This window comes from Pteronotus mesoamericanus, unplaced genomic scaffold (genome assembly GCF_021234165.1).
Source record: "Pteronotus mesoamericanus isolate MK-2021 breed Mesoamerican mustached bat unplaced genomic scaffold, CSHL_Meso_final contig_130, whole genome shotgun sequence".
Classification (NCBI taxonomy): Eukaryota; Metazoa; Chordata; class Mammalia; order Chiroptera; family Mormoopidae; genus Pteronotus; species Pteronotus mesoamericanus.
In genome coordinates, this window is record NW_026555060.1 from 5,290,868 (window position 1) to 5,311,597 (window position 20,730).

Genomic DNA, 20,730 nt, shown 5'->3' on the forward strand with positions numbered 1-20,730 from the left:
GCACACACAGTCTCCCTCACCCATTCACATGCCTAGTCACTAAGCTGTCCCCCTTCCCACAAATAGCCCCAAGAGACACAAAATTTCTGTGTCAATCACTCCTCCTCCCCTTCCTCTCTTCTTCCTTCCCCCACCTTCATTTCTTGGCACAAACCGTCATTTCTAGCACATACCAAATCACATCAGTGTGCTGCCCGTGCCCAAAGGACTCGTGGCTTCCTCTGCGCTCTCTGTTCCTCCCCTTGCAAGCCCGGGTGATTAATTGGAGGCCCACATAGGTTACAGTGTTGGGCAGTTCCTCCCAGTGACAGCACACAGGGAGGCAGAACGAGGCCCAAATATGGCTCTTTTCACCCACCCTTCCAAAAACCAAACATCTTGCACCAGAGTACATTTATAAGCTGAGTCCTGTGCCTCAGCCTACTCAATGTTAACAGCTCAGCTTTGCCTTCCTCTCTTCCAGCTCCTCTACCAGTGACCTCTCCAACTATGACCATGCGTACCTGAGGCGGAGCCCTGACCAGTGCAGCTCCCAGGGGAGCATGGAGAGTCTGGGGCCCAGTGGGGCGTACCCACCCTGCCACCTTCTCTCCCCGGCCAAGTCCACCAGCAGCATCGACCAGCTCGGCCACCTCCACAACAAGAGAGACTCGGCTTACAGCTCCTTCTCCACCAGTTCTAGCATCCTAGAGTATCCGCCCCCTGGCACCTCGGGCCGGGAGCGTTCAGGCTCCATGGATACCACTTCTGCTCGAGGTGGCCTCCCTGAAGGGATGCGGCAGGCAGACATTCGCTATGTCAAGACAGTCTACGATCCCCAGAGGGGCGTCTCAGCAGAGTATGAGGTGAACTCTTCAGCGCTGCTTCTCCAAGGTAGGGAGGCCCGCGCTGCAGCAGATGGCCAGGGCTGCAATAAAGGGCACAGCGCTCCTCGGGGCAAGGGAGCGCCACCCCCACCCTGGAGCCAACCGTGCCCCAGTCCCTTGGAGACCGCCATTGACTTGCCTCTTAAAGCGGGCGCGCCTCTGCCGCCAGCTCGGAGTGACAGTTATGCAGCCTTTCGGCACAGAGAGCGGCCCAACTCTTGGTCTAGTGTTGATCAGAAACGGCTGTGCCGGCCTCAGGCAAACTCTTCCGGCTGCCTGAAAGCTCCCTTCGTGGAGGAACAGCTGCACACTGTGCTAGAGAAGAGTCCAGAGAGCAGCCCCCCAGTGAAGCCCAAGCATAATTACACTCAGAAGGCCCAGCCGGGCCAACCTCTGCTGCCCACCGGCATCTACCCCGTGCCTTCCCTGGAGCCGCACTTCGCCCAGGTGCCCCCGCCCTCTGCAAGTAGTAACGGCACGCTTTACCCCGCGCTGGCCAAGGAGAGTGGTTACGCGACTCCTCGGGGAGCCTGTGACAAGGTGGCTACCCTGGATGAGAATGGAAACCAAAATGGATCTAGCAGACCTGGGTTTGCCTTCTACCAGCCCCTAGAACATGACTCTTTGTCCCCAGTAGAGCGAACACCTGAAATTTCAGCCAAATGTGTCCCCTACAAAGTCCATTTCCTGTCTGTGCCTGAACATGAGGAGGATACCTCCCTGAAGAAGCACATCACACCTCTCCAAGGCAACAGCCCGTATCCCAGTGAGAGAAAGAGCACCCACAACAACAAATCATCTTCTAATTACCACAGCCGCCAATCCCCGCAGGGTCAGGCCTGGCAAATGGGTGAAGACAAGAGATCTCCCAGGCCCTCAGAGCCTTGGGAGGATGATTTCCAGGAAGACCACAATGCCAACCTCCGGTGGGGGCTGGAGAGAGAAGGCCTAAGTCAGAGCCCGTCAAGCTACTTTGGGAAAACCAAGTCAGCCTTCTCTTCTCTTCAGAACATTCCTGACAGTCTAAGAAGGCAAAGCAGCCTAGAGCTAGGAGGGAGAGTCCAGGAGGGCCCCCCCAATGGCTGCCCCACCTGTGTAGTCAACACCAAGGCAGAGGACTCTGGAAGGAAACCTGTTCCAGACCACCGGAGACATCTGGACAGGCCGGTTTCTTATCCAAGGCCTGAGGGGAGAGTCAGTGCTTTGGGCTCCTTCCACCTTTCAGACCCAAGGTACGAAGAGCCGCCCTCCCCGCCCCACCAGCAGACATCCAGTCTGGGCCGGAGGAGGCTCAGCTCCAGCGGCGCTTCAGCTCTGCAGGGCGTTCAGTACGGGAAGCCCCACTGCTCCGTGCTGGAGAAGGTTTCTGAGATTGAGCAGAGGGAGCAAGGGCGCCAGAGACCCCCAAGTGTGGGCAGCTCCGTTTATGGCTACAACTACAGGCCCAACAAGATAGTCTCAACTTCTGGTACTTCCAGGAATGACTTCGAGGAGACAAAAGCTAATAGCCGTTTTTGCGAATCCACTGAGTCCCTAGGCAATGGAGAACACCACTTCAAAAACGGGGAGCCGAAGCTGGAAGAGGTTTCCCGGCAGCCTTGTGGTCAACAGCTGAAGAGGGGCGCCGAGGGCAGCCGAGGCTCCCCACGCCGAAGCAGCGAGCCCCCGGGCCGGGACGCACGCCTGCTCCGCAGCCAGAGCACCTTTCAGCTCTTCAGCGAGGCCGAGGAGGATGTCAAGTGGCGGGACAACAGGCCGAACACACCCGAATCGCCAGTGCTGGACGCCCCCTTCAGTCGCGCCTACCGGAACAGCATCAAGGACGCGCAATCCCGCGTCCTGGGGGCCACCTCCTTCCGACGTCGAGACCTCGAGCCTGGGGCGGCTGGGGCTTCCAGGCCCTGGCGCCCACGACCAGCCTCGGCCCACGTGGGGCTGCGGAGCCCAGAGGCCCCAGCAGCCGCCTCCCCGCACACCCCACGGGAGCGGCACAGCGTGACCCCTGCCGAGGGCGACCTGGCCCGGCCTGTGCCCGCTGTTGCCCGCAGGGGACCCCGCCGGCGCCTGACCTCCGAGCAGAAGAAGCGCTCCTACTCAGAGCCTGAGAAGATGAACGAGGTGGGGGTCTCGGAGGAAGCCGAGCAGGCACCTCTGGGTCCTCAACGGAAGGGACTTCGTTTCCCGGAGAGCACGGTGGCTGACCGGCGCCGCATCTTCGAACGGGACGGCAAGGCCTGCTCCACGCTCAGTCTATCAGGGCCTGAGCTGAAGCAGTTCCAGCAGAGCGCCCTGGCCGACTACATCCAGCGCAAGACCGGCCAGCGGCCCGCCTCCACCACCGGGGGCGGCCTCCAGGAGCCGGGGCCACCGTGGGAGCGTGCGCACGGCCCCCACCTCCCGTCCGGCCCCGCAGCGCCCGAAGGCCCTGGGCTCACCTCAGCTCCCAGCCTCTGCTCGCTGCGGGAGCCGAGCCTGCAGCCCCGCAGAGAGGCCACCCTCCAGCCGCCATCGGGGGGTAGTGGGGAACTCCTACGTGGGGCCCGAGATCGCAGTAGCTCCTTTGCTGGAGGCCGCCTCCTCGCAGAAAGGCGACGTGGGGACCAAGCCCCAAGGGAGCTGCTCAGCGGAACTAACAGCAGTGGACCAAAGGGCACCCCAAAGGTGGACAGGACCCCTGGGGAGTCCTCCTCGTGGGGGGCCGCAGCCAGGAGAGCCGGGAAGTCCATGTCGGCTGAAGACCTGCTAGAGCGCTCCGATATCCTGGTGGTCCCTGTCCACGTGAGGTCACGGTCGTCACCCACCACACACAAGAAGCGCCAGGTAGGTGCTGCCAGCAGGTCCTAGGCCCGTCCTTTGGGTCCTGGAAGCTGTATTGCCACTCTCCTATCCCCTCCTCCCCCTTCATGTTCCTTTGACATGCCGAAGAGTAGTACTTGTTTTCCAGATTCATTCTTTCTCAGTTCCCCTATCTGATAACCTTACAGAGAGAGATAAATATAGATATTCATATAGTTGTGTAGATGTCTTAAATAGATATCTATGTTCTATATAGATATCTTTATATGTTTGTGTGTACGTGGTTATATGTATATGTGTGTCTGTAAAATATATACATATTATATATAATTACTTCATTTTAGGAAGTCACCTCTCAGTGCAAGAGTACATGGTTAGGAAAGGTTAGGTATTATATTTTTTGTTTGTTCTTTGCTTTTTTTTTTTTTTTGTCTTTTTTTTTTACTTCAAGGAATAGAGCTGTCTCAGAGTTTTAAATTTTTTAGCTTTGTGCCCTCTATGTTTCTGTTGGACTTTTGCATTTATAAAATAGACTCATTGACTTTGAAATGTTATTGAGTCTCAGGCCCTCAGCGAAGTGTACTTTGCATTTATTATCTCATTAATCCTCAATAATCCTCTGCAATAGAGTATATTAATCCATATCAAATGCATGTCTCCCTGACCCCTATTTGAGCTCTTTCTGTGCACTACCCTGGTGAGAAAGGAGAAGCACAGACATTAAAAATCTCACGTAAAAGGATTTCCTAATAAAGGCTCCAAAACTATGCAAAGATTGTGAAGGGCCTTCTGCTGGAAATTTCAGGCAGAGCTAGGGATAGAACCTGAGCACCCGGCCTCCCAGGGCTCTTATTAATTTCCCTAACTCTTAGTCCATCCTCAAGTTCCACACTGGACTGCAGATCAATGGCCTCCCTCGTGGTTCCCTTCCCACCTGAGGAGATAGTAGGAATTAGGAGACACTACTCATCCATCGCCCCTTCTCATATTTTGTTTTCCCTGGCAGAGAAGTCAGTCTTTTCCGCAAGTGTTTGTACAGGATATTGGTATGGAAAACACTGTGTTACAGGGTTAAAGGAAAGTAAGTCTCATGTCTTTCTGGGATTCACAGCTGAGCAAGGAATATGTTCTTAAATGTAAATAACCAGCAGGACTGGTGAATGCTTTGGAGCAGTGTTAAATAATGTGCTATGGAGGGAAAGTGACAAATTCTAACTGAGGGGAATCTCAACTTTTCTTGAGGGAAGTGGGATTTGACCCAGGCTGTAGAAAATGGGTAGGACGTTGACAAAGGATTGGGGGTTGTATGTCAGAGGCACTATTTGGAGGAAACAGGCTTCAGACAAAGAAAGATTCAGTCCTTATTGCCTGAGAAGTTTGTTTATAGCACTGCTTCTGAAATAGAGATACACACAGCCTTCTGAGAGAAAATACTGTGCCCTCCCAGATATTTCCTGTTCAGGAATATTCAGAAATAGTTTCTTCCCCGTATAAACTCAGGCACACACAAAACTCTATAGAGACAATCTCTGTAGGACCACAGTAGCCATTTTCCATTCATTAGCCATTCTCAGAACAAACACAGATGATTTCCACTCTTTAGCCACTAAAACACTTGTATGTATTTATTTTTTTATTGATCTTAGAGAGAAAGGAAGGAAGCGGGGGAGAGAGAGAGAGACAGGCAGACAGACATTGGTTTGTTGTTCCACTTACCCATGCATTCATTGGTTGTTCCTTGCATGTTCCCCGACCAGGGACCAAACCTGCAACCGTGACACATCAGGATGACGCTCTAACCAACTGCTGAGCTACCAGGCCAGGACACTGTAATACTTTTAAATCCATATGTGCAACATGCAGTTGCAGCTAGTTTGATGGGCTTTAGTTACTTAGTGCACAGCAGAACAAACATTTTCTTCATTTTGCTCCCCATGGTCTAAAGAAAGCAGAGATGCTAAGGCTAAAACTGGATCCTCTTCTGTTTCTTATCCCCCACTAGATGTCATTATTCTCTTAGGGAATCCGTCGGACACAAATATTATTTCGCTTTCCCGCAGCAAAATATGTCTGAACACTGGTAAACTGGGAAATAGAGCTAAAACGTAGGTAGTGTGGATTCCTCCAAGCCCAATCACACACTTTATATTATTTGAAAAGCTTTTTAGAAAGGCAAGTAAATACAAAACATCCTTTAGGCACCCTCGTCAATGAAGAAGTTACCATGTTTAGGTACTATTTAACTTGGGGAATATTACACCAGAGGAGGAAAATACTTCAGAATGAAATACTTCATCTGGGCCTCTCTGCTCCTACCAATTCTGAACCTAGGGCACCACCCCGCAGATTGTAACTCTGCCAGGATTGTGTTCTCAAGCTTCCTTCTCCCATTCCCCTGCCCAGCAACCTTGCCTGCCCTGGGTCCAGATCCATAGTCTTCATACAACCATCATCTACCTTACGTGTAGAACTAGTAAAACAAAACAAAACTAGTCTCACCACATAATTCCTATGGTTATTTCAAACTATTACATTCTTTTCTTTTATTTGAAAAAAATCCAGGAACTTTACCATTATCCTAAAGCTTTGGTGCGGGTGTTCAATAAGAAGTTTTCTTTTCTCAGCTTTAAAGAACTCCATGAAATTAAGTGACCCTGTAGAGACCGTCTGCTTGAGTTAAACCCCACATCCGTGCCTATTTCTGGTGCGGGCTCAGTCCATGACAGCCTGAGTACATGCCACTGGCTCCCGACAGCCAGATGCTGACAGGGCAGGATTTTACAAGCTTTGGACAAGGATTCAGCTCCTTTGCAAAAGTTCTTAAGTGAAGGCAGTTTTTGCCTCCAAAACAAGGTCAGCATAGAAATCAGTTACTCTGTTTATGAACATGGATTCTTGGACCTGAGGTAATGGCTGCAGGAGGCTGCCTCCGCGCACTCCTGGGCCAGCGCTGCTCCGCCGCCACCGCCGCGGTCCCGTCTGAAACGTACAGCCTCCCATTACCTGTCCTTTCATTTCTGTTCATTTCAAAGGTGTAATTGCAGAACAAATGGATATTAATGATGGAGTAGAAGGGCACAACACATTCTTCCCTACGTCCTATTTTTTAGAGACTTTTTAAGTAACTGGTTCCTGCAGAAAAATATTCAAACGTTTCTGCCTTTGAGATGGAAATTTACACCTCTTCACTGCATAGCCTATAAAAATAAACTTGTGAAGAAATAAGATTCCTGGTGGGGAATCTTTTCCCCAGATGCTGAGTTAGAGGCTTCTCTGGTTCTCATTGTATTTTCAGAGACATTGCTTTCTGGTATATAACACGTTCACCTTGTGATGGTGTGCCAAACATTTAATTGCTGAGGAAATTGCTCAATGCATGGAACCTCGGTGTTGGGTGTTGGATTTTGGAGAATGCAACTTGTAAATCATTTTTAGCACCTCTCAACAAGCACCCATTCAAGCTTGGGGATAAATAACAGAATCAACTTTTCACCAAATGTAAAATTACATATAACTACCAATAATCAAATGTGTACTGTGTGCTAGTCATTGTACTAATTTTTATAAGCATAAAATTAATTCTCATATCTATTCAAAGAGGTGGATACAATTATTATCTCTATATTACTGATAAGGGAAAGGGTAAGAAATTTTCCCAAGGTGGTGGGAGCAAGGTTTTGACCCCATACTCTCTGACTCCAGAGTCTTCGGGTCAGTATACCATCTGCCTTCTTGGAGGCGGCAAGGGGAAGGCTGGGAGACAGAGAAGGAGATGAGAGTTAAACATCTTCTATGTAAAACTTCAGCCAATGAATTTCATTTTAACATTTATTCACCTTTTGAATACCATTTTAAGATTTTTTTCAGATAGATTTCTAATTCATTTTAGCAGATACTTAAAACTGATACTCCAAAGTAGATGAATATTATCTTCATATTTCATTGGTCACAGAGATATTAGGATTTCTAACTCACAACTCAGAGAACTGGGATTCGACAGGCTTTAGGTCTGTAGTTTTAAGTATGCTATACCTATTGAAGACTAAAAACTGGTCAGTCAGTCATCAGAAGTCAGAGATAATTAACAAAAACAAACTGACATTTACCAAGTATCTGTTGGTATAACTCTTTATCTGGTATTCCTTCCTAGTTACTGCTTTGCTCTAAAATACCCTATAAGTACTATGTACTTATTAGCAGCTTACAGAAAAACAAGTCGTCTTTGACAGTGAACATACGCCTAATCAAAGCGAGTAAATACAACAAATTTACCCTCCTGGCTTTTACTAGCTTGGGAAGGCATTTTGCTTGTATCCAAATGGTATTTTCATTGACAGGAGATTTAAGAGTTTTCTCAGTAGCCTATTACTGGGTCCAACGTCCTTTATTTTACACTCTCACATAAATATCAGCTTATGCTCATACTGTAATTCAGAAGAAATAACAGGATGAAAAACTATATTTAAAAGGTATACAGGATTTGGAGCTTAAAGGTGACCTAGAGGCTTTCCCAATTAGTTATTGGCAAAGCTGCATATTTATGTCGACAGAGGGGCTGCAGTGGGGAAAGACTTTAAAAGGACCATAAGGTTTCATGGAGAGCAGGAGTTCCCATTCTCTAGTGATAATTGAGCAAATTGGAGACATGGAATCCCCTTTTCTCAAAGCAGTGACGTCTGATTGCATCCATCTCAACTGCCACTCACCTTTTTAAAATTCCAAAGAAAGATCCATGTTTTGAAGAGATCATGGCCCTCTACTTACTTAACTGTGTGGGTGGGTAAAATACTTAACCTTTCTGAGCTGCAATTACCTCTCCTCTCCCCACTGTTATTGATTAAATTACAGAAGAAATGTCATGTGCCTAACACAACTCCAGGCACATAACTTGAGGATTATAAGGAATTTAATAGAGTGTCTGGCACACAGTAAATTCCTGGAAAGGGATAGCTGCAATTCCTAATAATATTCAGGTGTTTGTTTTTTCTTTGTGCCTACTGCCTTGGTTCTTTTATTGCTTATTAGTACCTGTACCACTGATTGGGAGAAAAAAAGAAAAAAAAAGGTAGAAAGCAATTAGCTCTTTGGAAGGATTAAGTGATTAAATAATTGCTGAAATTAAGTTTAGATATAATGTATGCATTTAATTTGTTTGCTACCTGTCTCCTAGTATCATAAATAATTGAAAGTTAAATGGTTTATCATCAGTAGCAACATAGTCTTCATCAGGGACTTATTCACATGGGCCATGTCTTATGACTTATACTATAAAAAACTGACCTAGGACCCTTTCAGGAAACCAAAAACACCCTTATTAAGAACTAAAAGGAACAAGAAATGACTACCCATAAAAGGCCCAGAAATATTGACGTTAAGTATGGGTGAAATATTTTCCCCAGAGAGAACATATTTCAACCTGCTTACACACTAGATTGATATCTTCTGGAATTACAACTCAGAACATTTGAGATTTTTGCTAAATTCCATACCCTATCCTTTCATCTCCCATATTTCCCTATTGCTCTTTCAAAAGGTTAACCTTTCGAATTAATGTTCATCATTATATTTCAAGGATAGCATTTGTTTTGAACCTTGGAGATGATTATCAGATTTCTCTTGCTTAGAAAATGCCCTTGTTAGGAGAGGCAGCTGGTGAGACAGACTGAGGTTGCCATCCCAGCCCCGCCACCTGTGACGCCTGGAAGGGCGGCCTCTTTGGGCCTGCTTCCTCACCCACGCGGTGGGATTAGCACTACTTCCGGTGGGATTAGCACTACTTCCGGTGGGATTAGCACTACTTCCGGGGCTTTGAGGCTGAGATGGGGTAACAGGGAAGAGTGTCGCCACGGTGCCTGACGATAAACAGTAGGCCTCCAATAACTGTTCTTGCTCCTTTCTGCCTCCGCTCCCTTGGTAAATTTGTTGGTAATAATGCTGTGCCTTTCTTGTGTTTTAGGATGTGCTTTTGGGGGAAAGCAATGGCTTTGGTCTTGTGAGGGATCCATGTCACTTGGCTAGCCCTGGATCCAGGTATGTATATGTGTGTCTGATGTGTCTGCCTTATGGATGCGGCTGGAGTTCAGTGCTTCTCTGCCTTTGTACAAGAAACTGATGTGATACTACGATGTTTCACTGGGTCATATGCTGCCTTTTCCATTTGTCTAGGCTGTGGGGAACATTTTTATTTATAGATGACTGTTTCTAAGAATGAACTTAATTCAAAATAGGTTTTGAATGCGTGCTGTCAAGGCAGTGTTTGACTTCTAATAAGTTTAGCATCAGAATAGTTCATGGGCACGCTCTTCCCAAGCTTCTCGCTCTCACACATGGGGTCTCTTGTGTGGCTGATCTGTTCCAGTTCTGCACACAAAGGATCATGTCTGGTGAGTAAAGTGCTTGGAGAAGAGTGAGCATTTCAGGAACAGCTTCATGTGGTAATACAAACTCACGGGAAGCACCTGAAGTAAAAAAATAAAGCTCCAAAATCATAATTTCTAGGCACTTCAGGATAGAAAATAATAGAGATGTCATTTTAAAAATCACCATCACAATCATTTCTCCTAGGTAGAAAAATAATATAATGGACAATTCTTTACAATTTGAATTTTTGAACAATTCACATTGAGCTGAATAAGTAGAAAATTCCAAAGAGTTTTCTCTGAACCACAAGCCTGTTTATAGTTATAGTGCAGCATCATAGGGCTATCTACCATAATCTATTTACTAATGAAAGTATATTTAAACCCTCCCTACTACCTTCCACGTTTTTCAAGCCAGTTCCCTAATTTTTCTTACACTTCATTCAATCATTGTTTGCCTCTTTTTCTTGATTCACCTTCACAATAATTCAACCCGAGACCGTCACTTAGAAACAGCCAATGTGGTCAGGAAGTGGGTGTTAAGTTACCTTCTTCACTGCCAAGAAAACAGCCTTCCACAGTTACATGTTCCTGCGTCTGTAGCTGGGGCTGAAGTGAAGAAAGTATTCAAGGTGAGGCTGAGGACTTTGGGTAGTTTGGGTGCACTAACTAAAAGCTAGAGACAAAGGAAAACTTAGAGTGAACTAGAGCACTGCCCAAAGAGAACTGGTCTAAAGTCAAAGGGGACACTAAACTCAACCACAAAAAAATCAAATAGCTCAATTACAGGAAGGACTTGACTAGACCTTTCCCGAAGATGATAGTCAGATGGCCAAAAAGTATATAAAAAGATGTCCCAGATCACTAATCATCAGAGAAATAATAATCGCACCTCACACCCATTAGGATCATTAAGATAACTGTTATTTAAAAAATAAATAAAAGAACAAGTGTTGGTGATAATGTGGACAAATTGGAATACTTGTGCACCATTGGGATTGTAAAATACTACAACTGCTATGGAAAACAGTATGAAGACTCCTCCAAAAATTAAAAATAGATCTACCATATGACCCAGCAGTCCCACTTCTGACTGTATATCTGAAAGAGTTGAAAGCAGTGTTTTGAAGAGATATTTTCATGCCTATGTTTCTAGCAGCACTATTCTCAATAGCAAAGAAGTGGAAGCAACCAACCCAAATGTCTACCAATGGAGAGAAGCTAAACAAAATGTAGTATATACATTAGCAGTGTTATTCAACCTTAAAAAGAAAGGAAGTGCTGGCACTTGCTACAATGTGGATGAACCTTAAAGATATTATGCTAAAAGAAATAAGCCAGAATATGTCACAAAAAGACATATTCGAAGACTCCATTTATATGAGGTTTCTAAAGTAGTCAAATTTATAGAAACAAAGTAGAATGGTTGTTGACAGGGCTGAGGGAGAGGGAAAAGAGGAGTTGTTACTTAATAGGCAGAGTTTCGGATTTGCAAGACAAAAAAGTTCTGGAGCTCTGTTTCACAGTGACGTCAATATATTTAATACTACTGAACCAAACACTTTAAAATGGTTAAAGTGGTAAGTTTTATGTTATGTGGTTTTTACCACATGAAAAGAGAGCTAGGAAGGGAAAAAATGAGACTGATTGCTCTCAAACACCATTCTTAAATATTGAGATTCCTGGATATATATCAACAGATGCTTGCCTCTCACACACTATTGTAAAAGAGACTCAAACAAAACCTTTTTTATCCTATTCTCTGTTCTTGAGAAAACACAAAACAATCACCAAGAAGAAGCATTCTTAACCAAGCTAAGCGAGCATTTAACGCAAATATTACCTTCAAACATAGATGTATATAGTTTAAGTATGGTTCCTGTAAACTAAGAAGATTAAACAAACTAAAAACATCATTTCAAGGTTTACTGGGCTGGATCTTAAAGCATAAGCGCTATAGTCTTTTACTGTTTGCTTTAGTGATGTCTTCCCTAGAAAGCCTCAAGTACAGCGTAAGGAAAAGGAAGGTACCTGAATTAGTCATAAGAACATCAGATTCCATTTTACTCTGTGTCCTATTAGAGGGTGCAAAGTTTAAAAACAGTTCATATTATACAGTTTGAAGAGAAGTTGGGTAGCAGAGACATTGTTCAACAGACACTTACTAAGAGTGTACTTAGTATCAGGGATGCCACGACAAATAAGATACACAAAGGGCTCCCCTGGCGAACCTCCTGCCTCTGGGCTTCTCTTTTACACATTTGGGAACCCTACAAGAGGCACAGAGCAGCCGCTCCTAGATATTGAGACGGTCCTGGTAGAAACAAAAAATAAAAAACAGAACCACCTCAAAACGAAGAGGATCCTGATGGAAGGGGCGAGGTTGCATCTGAGTGCCGGGGGGCCCTTATTCAGCTGTCTGCATGTGTAATAAAGAAAAATAACAGCACAAGAAGGGCCAATTTGGTCTTTGCCATCTTTCCCTTCAGTGTGCAGCACTCTCCCTGCCGGCAGGCACTTAGACAATTTTGTGGCAGGCCTGTGCTGGGCCTCTGACTTGGGACTGAGCCACGCTCCCCATAGACTTGGATCTGCAAAATGAAAGGTGCCATCTGCTCTCCAGATTCACTCGTGTACCAGTCAGGAACTTAAATTATAGTTTGCTGGAGATATCCTTTCTCCTTATATCAAGTCCTGCATGGCTGGCTGGCTGGCTGGCTGGCTGGCAGTGCGGCAGATTCCTATTTTCTTTGTTTTGTCCCCGCCCCCGCACCCCTGCCCTGGCTTTAGAACACAATAGCAAAAATACTAGAAATTGCTGGGGCTTTCCTTGGAGACTAGATAGGGGACATTTGTTTAAATCACCCTATTTGTTCATTATTGTCAATCTCTTTCTGCAGAAGTAAATGCTTATTAGCACCTTAGGTGAGACCTTGCCCTCCTTTTTACATTCCATTGTAAGAAATGATAACACCAGGAGGCTAAGAGAAAGTTGTAAATGAAACCTTCAAATTCAACAGCCCGCACAGATGCTCTCCAAACAGGAACCCCCCCACCGCCACCCCAGCAGCGGCACTGGGATTGCACTGGGAGAGAAGGAGGCAGCATTCTTTCTCTTTCCCCAGAGTCAGGGGCTGTTTCCAAAGTCGTCCTAAAAGAAGCTGAAGAAATGTACCTACTTGTTTCTTTCCTTTTATAACCTGAAGCCGGTCCTCAAAAGCCACCTTATGTGAGCCGTGGGGGTGGGAGGAGGGGGCAGTGAGAGAAGGCTAATAAAAGCAAACGCCGTGTGACATTTTCCCGTAGGAGGTTTTGCCTGTCTGGTATTTTACTTAAACTCAGTCCTTTGTACGAACAGCTGGTGGCAGAGGGAGAGGGTGTGTAGCCTCTCTGGGGGTCCTTCTCCCTGTCAAATGCTTCTCCCTTCTGTGTACTGAACCTGGGGCTCAGCGGCTCCATGTTTGCCCCTTTCATCGGAGCTGTAATGCTTGTGCTTGTCTCTTGCTCTAGGTCACTCGGTTGTTCAGAAAGAGGTGGAAAAGAGATGCTACTGCTCAACCACCACCCCATCCCCAGTCCGGGCGGTTCAGGCTGCAAAGCGGTCGGTGCCTCGGTTCCCAGTGAATGTCCTGAACTGCTGGATCACGCGAGGCAGGCCGGCAGAGTGCCCCTCCCCAGGCCACTGCCTGCAGGGCTGCAAGGGCATCTCACAGACGCCAGGGCTGTGCCCCTGACCCCAGGCAGCTCAGCTCTGCCTTCCCCTGTCCCCTCCAGCTCCTGTGTACAGGCTGCCGGTGATCAGCCCTACCCCCCAGCAGTGACGCACAGAAGCAACGGCCACAGCCTGGCCCAGCCTCCCAGTCCTAGGGGCCATGAGCCCCACAGCCCAGAGCAGGGGGCGGAAGAGGGGATGAGGAAGCGGCCTCCCCCACCCCGGGTGAAGTGGGCCCACGCCGTCAGAGAGAACAGCTTCCCCGAGGAATCTCCCTCCCTCGAGCTGGCAAACCTGAAGCACTACAAGAAACAGCAGAATCTTCCGAGTTCAAGCAGCACTTCCGACCCAGACACACCTCTTGGGGTCCCAAGCACCCCAGGGAGGATCTCCCTCCGAATATCTGAGTCAGTCCTGCAGGCCTCCCCACCGCCTCGGGAGGACTATGACGACGAAGTGTTTATGAAGGACTTGCAACCCCATGCCACTTCCAGCCCCACATTTGAAGCTCTTCCCCCACCTCCACCGCCTCCACCGAGCCAGGAAACCCTGGTCAATAGTTCAGACGACTTTCCCCCACCTCCTCCCCAAGCTCTGTGTGAGGCACAGCCGGACAGTGAGGATTACAAGGAGCTTCATACCAGGTGAGTGCGCAGGTCGGGTAGGAGGAAAGGGTTTCCCTCGCTAGTAAGAGATTTTCGTGCTCCAGGCATCCCAGACTCGCCTCCTGTTGGCCACAGGAGAGCCCTGGTGTGGACGTGTTTTATACAAGCTTAGCTCATGGAAATGGCAGATTGTTTCATTTGTTTATCTTTGGTGGTCATTATACTAGTGGTCACTGGGCAGCAAGGAGAGAGAGTAGCGAAAGTGGGGGCCAACACCCAAGAGGCCTAGGTTACTTCCGTGGACGTGGTAAATTCAAAGCGCCCAAAGAAATAGCATTCTTCCTTTCTGCCCGAGTTCTAAATCAGTTTAGGGATGAGAGAACAGAGGAAGGCATACAGAAGACAAAAATATCACTTATATTACTGACAGAGCTGATACTGGAGAATATGGCTTCCATATGAGTGTTCAGTGGGCTTCCTGATACTGAGCCCCAAATTATAAATAGGTTTACCTGTCTAATCACAGGCCATGCTAGACATCCACACATACATACATATATGGAGAGAGAGGGAGAACATGAGAGTAGGCCTAGAGGCAGCCTTCCTCTTAGAAGAGCTGGACTATGAATGTGCTGATTAGCTTCTCGTTCCAAAGGCACACCATGTCCATAGCAAGCAATAAAGAGGAGAGCTAAAGGTGAATAATGTTTAGGGAAAACCTGTTCTTGGAAGCCAGAAGAATGGGGAAGAAGCACTTTTCACAACATACTCTCTAGGACACGTAATCTTTCACGACACCAAAAAGACTCACACTGGCTGCTCTCACCTTTGTGGTAACTCCCTCTAGATATTGGAGTGATTTGCTGCTGCCCTCTGATCACTAAACTTGAATTTGTACTCGCTTCATGCCCCTTAAAAAATCACACAACCTCCCTGTGACCAACCAGTGGGCTCAGATGAAGAAGACCCTTTAGGATGCTGCTATTTTTACTTTTTTAGATTTTTTATCTATTTATTTTTAAAGAGAAGGGAAAGGAGGGAGAAAGAAACGTTATCAGTTGCCCCTCACATGCCTCCATCCAGGGATCTGGCCTACAACCCAGGCATGTGCCCCCAACTGGAAAATCAGCTGGTGACCTTTCCACCTGTGGAATGATGCCCAACCCCCCGAACCACACCAGTCAGGGCAGGACGCTGCAGTTTGGGGGGAATAACAACGTCAGAAGTGTGACTACCCCACCCCGCTCTTGCTGAGGGAAGCTACAGCCCGTGTGGTGAAAACTTTTCACCCTCTCATCCTCACGCTTCTATTGACTATTTTCTTACCTCTCTCTCTCTTTTAATATTCAGTAGCTCCAGCAAATCTGCCAACATGACAGTTGCCAAGGAAAGGCCCATACCTGGCGCAGCCCATTTGGTTGGTAGTCACGTACTAGCTTCCAGATGCCAAACTTCTATCCAGGGTTCAGAAGCCAACGAGACCAGTCCGCTGTCTGCCATGGGGGCTCTGCCCCAGCATGCCGGGCCCCTCGCCTGGCAGCCAAGCCCAGGAAAGCCACCTCCCATCCTGACCCAAGGCGGCGACTATGATCTAATCAGCGGGGCTCAGGATTTAGAAAACAATGCCACTTCTGGTCCTCAGAAGACCTCAGATGACATCAGAACACAGGCTCTGGCCAAGGAAATTGTCCATCAAGACAAATCTCTGGCAGACATTTTGGATCCCGACTCCAGAATGAAGACAACTATGGACCTGATGGAAGGTTTGTTTCCCCGAGATGTTAACTTGCTGCAGGAAAACGGCATGAAGAAGAAGGCCATGCAGAGAACTGTCAGCTGCCCAGGATATGAAGGCAAGAGGTAAGTCCCTGGGAATGTCCTCAGACTTAGGAATGGACTCAATCTACGGGGTGATATGTTTGGGACTCCTTACCTGAAGTTTTCTGCTTCCAAAGATCCTGACCCAAGCCCCAGCCAGGTGACTCAGTCGGTTGGAGTGTCATCCCCAAGTACGAACCAGGTGCATGTTCGATCCCTGGTCAGGGTGCATATCTAGAAAGTAACTGGTCAATATTTCTCTCTCTCTCTCCCCCCTTTCTTCTCTGTCTAAAATCAATAAACATATCCTTGGGTGAGGATTTTATTTAAAAACATTTTTAAAAATCCAAGAGTGACAGTCCTTGTGAGCCGTAAGGGAATGGCTCTGAGGAGTAGGATGTGGGACCAACTGACCTTATCAGGTACTTGCCCAACAACAAAAACAACAATAGTAATGGTAATAATTGCCATTAGTACCTACTGTTCATTTTCTTTGTGTTAAACGTATTAATTTCTTTATATAAACATTATCTTTTTAATCTTCAAAAGAACCTTCAGAGATAGGTACCAATTTTATCTCTATTTTACAAGTGAGGAAACAAGCACAGAGAAATTAAGACCATGCCCACTTGGAGTCACAGACCATGTGAGTGATGGCATCTATATTTGAACTGGCCCTGTGACCATGCCCGCTCTCCTAAGGATTACACAGTGCCCCCAGCTCAGCAAGTGTGCGACCCCCCATTCTCTGTCAGAGTTACCTTGACAGAGAGCCCCACGGGGTCGGTGCTCAGACAGGAAGGAGCACGTAGGAGCGGCGAGCATGACAGAGACCTCCTTTGTTAAAAGGATGAGAGCCTGGAGACATGGATTTATTTACTGCACTGACCTACTTTGAAGAGTTGGGTGAATGTTTGCTCGTTTTCTGAGAATAAAGAGCGGTCTGCATGGGGGCACACTGGCACGGTTGTGTGTGGCCCTTGAGCCTCTGCCCCAGGAGTTCCCAGAGCCCACACGGCTACTGTCCTGTAACATGCGTTCCAGCGCCCAGCCACTGAGGGTGAAAGGACCGTGAGCGGTCTATTTTTCATTCTTTTGATTTCTCCTGGTGACTGCAATATTTTATCCTGTGTTTCATTTCCTTAAAGTACTACCATAGGAAAGATTTAGAATAGTTTTATTTTCCAGTGAAAACTGAATTGACAGATTGGAACTCCACACTGGAATGGCTTCCAGACTAAATAAAAACAGCATTCCATCTAAATTTGGACTTGCATTTTAGAAATTTCCAAATGATCCCAGCTAAATTACTAACAAGAATAGCATGTATTGCACTGGTCAGTGTGACCCAGTTCGTTGGAGCATTGCCCCATAACCAGAGGGTTGTGGGTTTGATTCCTGGTCAGGGCACATGCCTAGGTTGCGGGTTCAATCCCTGGTCCAGGTACATATGGGAGGCAACCAGTTGATGCTTCTCTTTTGCATCAATATTTCTCTTTTCTCTTTCTCTAAAATCAGTGAAAAAAATGTCCTTAGGTGAGGATGATAATAACAAAAAAAACCTCACAACATGTTTTGATTGGGGGAGTGGGAGAAAGTAAAGATACTTAGGAGCTCTTTGATATGGTATCAGCACCAGAGGCTTTTCTAATACAAGGTTTCGTCCATCCCGTTTTCCACACTTGGCAGAAACTAACTTGACAATGCAGGGTCATGCGCTTAGCAGACGTTTACTGAGCGCCTACAATATGCAAGGCAAACCACTGGTTACCAGGAGGGGCCCAAAGATGAGTTTCTGTGGGTGTGCCTATTAGTTCACCATGAATGTTTGTGGTAGGTCAAAGTGAGGGGCTTCTATTCACTTCATTCTGTTCTCTGACTGCTTGCTGCAGAGAGACCAAGGTAATTTGTAAGTACATCCTTAGCATGTCCTAGCATTATTATTGAGAACATATGATATGTTCTCAGTCAATTTAGAAGTGAAATGGTCATGCAGCTTTTGTAAGAGGAATTTCAAAGGATGGCATGCGCCCTCTTCTGGTGAAAATGAACATTGTTCTGTTGTGTGTGAGACTGCAAACATCTATTTAGTTATCAAATAAATGTATGAGAAGCCCATTTGTAATGTAATGAATGTATCAGGGGAGGGGAGATATATCAAAAAACCTTTTTCCTGTTGTTTCAATTAACTGGATTAAATGTAATTATATTGCTTTGAGGAACAGTCCCATCAAACAGGAGACTAGTACAAAAAAAAACAACAAACTTTTTTGTGGGGTTTTTTATTCCACAGTAAAATAATGGTCGAGATGTTAAATAATGTCACAGGATTGACTAGTTGAAAGACCTCTCCAAGAGAACCTAACCTGCTTCTCTAGAGTCATTTATTTTGTGGGTATTCTGAAAGGCAGTTTGGTTATAGTAAAACAGAGAACACTAAATAGCAGGTTTCTCAACTCCTCATTTGTTCTCCCGCCTTGAAAACCCTGCTGCATGATCAATGAGTAGATTTCACCTCTTACATTCATTGACCAGCAGGCTCCAGATTTCCCAGGTTTATATAGGATAGCAGGCTCACATGAGAAGGAAAATTGATAAATGTCCAAATAACAATTATAGTATGCATCAGAAAGATAATGGGTAACCCTGGAAGAGTAGGAAATAACCTAAAATCTGATATTTGTGCAACAGCTTTAAAATATGTTCCCATTGACTGAGTCATGGCTCGCCACTGTCTGTGAAATAGTCAATATCATTCTTATATTTACCACATTTATCATACTGCCTTTGGTGGTTTTCACCCCAAGTTTTTCTGGATTTGGGAGCCCTACACATGGTTATCACTCATTAGTAAGTATTTATTCATTCATGCTCATTTCTGAGAAGTAATTGAATAGGATTTTTACATCTCTAGAGAACCATGGTGAAATGAAGCTTCTGGTGTGTTCTGTGTGTGGCTATACTTTTTGTTCTTTGTGACCCAGGAGTGAAGATAAGGAAGCAGTGGGCATCCTGGTCAACTGCCCTGCCTACTACAGTGTGTCTGCTCCCAAGGCAGAACTGCTGAATAAGATCAAAGAGATGCCAGCAGAGATGAATGAGGAAGAGGAGCAGGTGGATGTCAACGAAAAGAAGGTAAAGAATTGGGACCTGTGTTCTGCTCGCCCCAAAAAGACAGTCAAGGTCCTGGCAGGGTCACTGGCCCCTTATGGCACGAGGGGAAGGGGCCTGCCGCATCACCAACCTCGCCCAAACCATTAGTGGACTCTGGACTTGTGTGGCACTTTGAACAATTTCCTCACAGCTCACCTGTCATTTTCATTCTTATAAATGACAAAAGTGAAAAGCTAGCGGGAATAAGCTGTTTTCTGAAAGTATCAGCTGGGACCCGAACCCAGGTCCCCTGCCTCCTAGTCCAACACAGGGACCCCAGCTCTGTTCTCAGAGCTGACCAGTGAATGGTCTAACTTTCATCTCATGTCTCATGTTCAAAAGGCACACGAGACAATCTTGAAACTTTAAGGAAAGAGACCAGTTGTCACAAGACACTTCAGAAAAGGTGATGTTAATCTTTAGATTCCCCGGCTTTCTTTGCAAATGCCCCAATGAGTAGCTTCAAAGCACAGTATTGGAATTTCGTTGTTAGCATTCAATACCTTTATGGGAACATTCTGCTAAGCATTTTTAAAATGACCTTGCTGCTGCTGTCTCCCCATTTGCCATGAAACCCGAAGCTCGCCCATGCCTGCAGGGGAAAAGGTTCTTGCCACTCCACTTGCCCGCCATCCCCAAGGGGCAGCCCTGCCTCTGCGCTTGCAGCCCTGCCTGTGCTGAGAAGGGACTCTGTGTTAAGGCTTGCCTCGTGCTGCGCCTGGAATGCAAGTGGCTCTCCGTGGTACCAGTTCTAAGAGAAACTTTATATGATGCTATTTCATTTCTTCTAGAATATGTGTCCTGAGACCTTTTGTTTATGTGTTGGAATGAGGCCACAGGATAGAGACCCTGGGAGCAGGAAGTTAAGGGGCAGGAAGTCGTAGGAATTCAGAAGCGCCTCGGTCAGAGATGTTCTGCCTCCTCCTGCTCCGGGGGCTCACGGCGCCATGGCTGACATGCTGATGCGGCCACCGTAGTAACACACGCTCTCCCAGCCCAGCGGTCTCCCACGGAAATGCCTGCTCCGTAGCACGTCGCCTGGCTCATCCCCACCTCAGTTCTGCTGCGTGCCCCCATTTAATGGGCCCTCTGAAGTGGGGGGACCCATCTTGCTCTGGTTTGTCCGTATTTCTACAAAAGAGGGAGCTATAGAAACCCCACTTCAGGTACCAAGCAGCCATGACATCTGTAACTGAAAATTTTATGGGGTTTTTGTTGTTGTTGCTGTTTTTGTTATTTTTTCTTTTTTTTATGTAGACATACCCAGCTTCACAGTAGCTGTGTGGCAAATTACTTGTTGCTTTGTCCTCCCCATCTTAATTTGACTTTTTAACCTCTTTTTCATCACCCTCTCTGAGGCTTATGTGGCACAAAGTACTCATAGACTGAAAATATGAAGGAAGAGAGGATTAATCCTTATG

The 20,730-nt window shown here is 46.5% G+C and overlaps 1 protein-coding gene across 1 annotated transcript in view; it reads left to right on the forward strand.

The window, feature by feature from the left end:
- Positions 1-20,730, forward strand: part of SHROOM3 (shroom family member 3) — a 201,824-nt gene that overhangs the window by 166,036 nt on the left and 15,058 nt on the right. Inside the window, exons 6-10 of the mRNA XM_054594464.1 lie at positions 464-3,686; positions 9,619-9,692; positions 13,532-14,377; positions 15,689-16,198; positions 19,141-19,291. Coding sequence (XP_054450439.1) covers positions 464-3,686; positions 9,619-9,692; positions 13,532-14,377; positions 15,689-16,198; positions 19,141-19,291 — 4,804 coding nt within the window. The remainder of the gene's footprint in view (positions 1-463; positions 3,687-9,618; positions 9,693-13,531; positions 14,378-15,688; positions 16,199-19,140; positions 19,292-20,730) is intronic.